This window comes from Vanessa cardui, chromosome 1 (genome assembly GCF_905220365.1).
Source record: "Vanessa cardui chromosome 1, ilVanCard2.1, whole genome shotgun sequence".
Taxonomy (NCBI): Eukaryota; Metazoa; Arthropoda; class Insecta; order Lepidoptera; family Nymphalidae; genus Vanessa; species Vanessa cardui.
Window position 1 is genome coordinate 1,110,114 of NC_061123.1, and position 2,991 is coordinate 1,113,104.

The 2,991-nt window shown below is 33.9% G+C and overlaps 1 protein-coding gene across 1 annotated transcript; it reads left to right on the forward strand.

Moving 5' to 3' along the window:
• Window positions 1-538: 538 nt before the first annotated feature.
• Window positions 539-2,457, forward strand: LOC124538948. The gene is made up of 2 exons (XM_047116268.1): window positions 539-632; window positions 2,165-2,457. Exons 1-2 carry the CDS (start codon window positions 539-541, stop codon window positions 2,455-2,457), a joined length of 387 nt encoding a protein of 128 aa, XP_046972224.1.
• Window positions 2,458-2,991: the final 534 nt, after the last annotated feature.

Below are 2,991 nucleotides of genomic sequence, written 5' to 3' on the forward strand. Positions count from 1 at the left end.
AATATTCGAAAAATATATTTTTATTTCTGTACATAAATTTCTAGATCATTCACTTTCAACCGTAAATCGTTCAGTATTATAATGCAAATAACTTTCTTTTAAAATACGGTATTTTTTTTTAAAAGCGTAAAATTTAAATACGTAAATCACTATGTATGGGAGTCGAGTATAACAAAGGGATTTTAATCGCTCCCAAACAAGTGCATTAGTCACAGAGAGGGAAAAGTCGATTTGTTTAACATCTGAAAACAAAACAACTTTCCACGTATTCATAAAACCTACAACAAATTACGAGCGTCTTTAAAACATACGGTATTTATTTAAACGGTACCGAACTGTATAGTTCTGTGTCCGGATCACGGTTTTTCAGTTAAAAAAAAAACGTTAAAAAGATCCCACCTTTGCATTACATTTGCGTGAACGAAAAATTAAAAAAAAAACGAAGATTAAAAAGTCATCTGTCAAAAAAAGGCGGGAAAAGAGTTGTTTTTTTTTTAATTAAAATATGAACATGATTAAGTTGTTATTAATTTTTTCGATGGTTTTCGTGTCTTGCTATTGTTTAGAAAACAATGATTTGACGGTTCTCGAATCTAGAGCAAAGAAAAAGAAAAGTTCAGTCAAGTTACTGGGTAAGTTTACTATAAATACATAATTAAATATGACTTCTACTACTTGGTGTTAGGGCTTTGTGCAAGCCCGCCTGGGTAGGTACCACCCACTCATCAGATATTCTACCGCTAATCAACAGTACGCAGTATTGTTGTATTCCGGTTTCAAGGGTGAGTGAGTCAGTGTACAGGCACACGGGACATAGCATCTTAGTACCCAAGGTTGCTGGCGCATTGACGATGTAAGGAATAGTTAATATTTCTTACAGCGTCATTGTCTATGGGTGATGGTGATCACTTACCATCAGGTGACCCATATGCGCGTCCGCCAACTTATGCCATAAAAAAATAAATATAAAATAATAATGTATAGAAATTCCAAATATTTCATTTTGTTAAGGACGGCAAAAAAAGTTATGTTATTAATAGTACCAATTACGGTATTGAAATCGTTATATTAACTTTTTTCTTTGACTTTAATCAAAAAACTAAAGTAATATTTATAAAACTTATATTCGAATAAAAAGAAAACATAACAATATTGACAAGGCAAAGTTGATATCGAAATTGTTTTCATGAGGTAGGATTATAATAATTGGTATGATTCTCAGTTATTATTTTTCTTGCAACGCTGGCTTTCATTGACGGACAATTGTGTGTTACACATTACATTTAGCAATAAATCTTTAGAAATAGATGAATAGATAGACCATCCTATCGTGTATTATCCACCACGTCTTCTCAATCAATCATTGAGTTGAGCCGAGATAGTCCAATGGATTGAACGCGTGCTTATTAACTGATGATTGCGGTTTTAAAAACTATCCAGCACCACTAAATGCTCATGTGCTTAATTTGTGTGTGTGTTGAATTATATTCATCTCTTGCTCGGTAGTGGAGAAAAACATCTTTAGGGAACCTGCATGTGTCTAATTTCAACGAAATTCTGCCACTTGTGTATCCAGCCATATAATATCCAAACCTTCTCCTCAAAGGAGGAGACCTTAGTCCGAGGCTTTGCCCAGCATTGAAAAATTTGCAGGCTGTAACTGTACTGTGCTATTTAGTTCAAGTATTTTTAATAATATAGTAGACGGATGTGCTTATACTAAACAGTTACCGTTAAAATTAGCGATATAAAAAATATTAATCGGCACCACCAATGGGCCACCAACCTTGGAAGTTAAAATAATAAATTATAATATTAATATTGACTCACTCACCCATCAAAATATAATACAAAGTATTGCTGTTTGGCGGCAGAAGTGATGTAGGAGGTACCCAAATATTGCGGTGGCCTACTAAAACCATTTTATTATTCAACTAGAGACCCGCTCCGGCTTCGCACGGGTGCAATACTGTTACTAAATATACTACAGAATTTGTTTCTTAACTATATTGTCCATATATTATATACAAAAACCTTCCTCTGGAATCATGCTCTCTATTTAAAAAAAAATTAAGCATACATAAGGACATAGAAAGCGACTTTGTTTTATACTGTGTAGTGTTCAAAATATTTGTAATTTTAATACGTGTCTTTTTACTTTCAGTAATGATTCTCCTCTTCGTGTTGTCGAAAGTGGCGATATTTAAGGCTGTATCAGTCTTCCTAATGATGTCGTTCTTCCAAAAACTATTCACTCTCGGTGGACTAGTTTTCAAGTACTTCATGAGGGGTAAGACTGAAAAACCATCCTCTGTATATGGCCCACCTCAGAACTACGACACTCTGGGCTACAGCTACGGGCCACCTGAGGACCACCAGAGTTACCGCCAGGAAGGATACCCTGGGAATGATGTTGCCAGTTCGTTTGATTGGCTTTTGAATAAACATGTTAAATAATTTTGAATCGTTTTTATTTTTATCAAATTATTTAAGAAAATGATATATTATCTTGTTAAAGGAGCGTAAATTAATTAGTCAGTGAGCGTACATCTTAATATAAGAGTAAATTAAACATAACAAATTATTCCATTGCTTATCACAATGGGCGTATTTTAATGAATATAATGAACATTTACTAATAACAATACGTTCATTTCTCTCTAGAGTGTCGTTTAGGGCATTTGTTGCCTCGATAATTTCATAACTAGATGTATGGTATTAAAATACACCCCTTTCTATTGATTAAGTAGTAAACTAAGTAAGAAATAACTCTTGAAAGGTATTTATTGATTCATCATTAAAAATCAATACTCAAACAGGGTTTTTTAACGTCGTGCTGACAACATACGGATGAATTATAAACACAAATTATGAATGTGGAAACGAAATTTAGACACGCGGCAGCGTGTCAAAGCCAAGTACTAGTAACAGTACTGGCGAGCAACACCGTGTTTCAACTTTTGGAGCCCCTTTTAACCCTCTCATAACTCA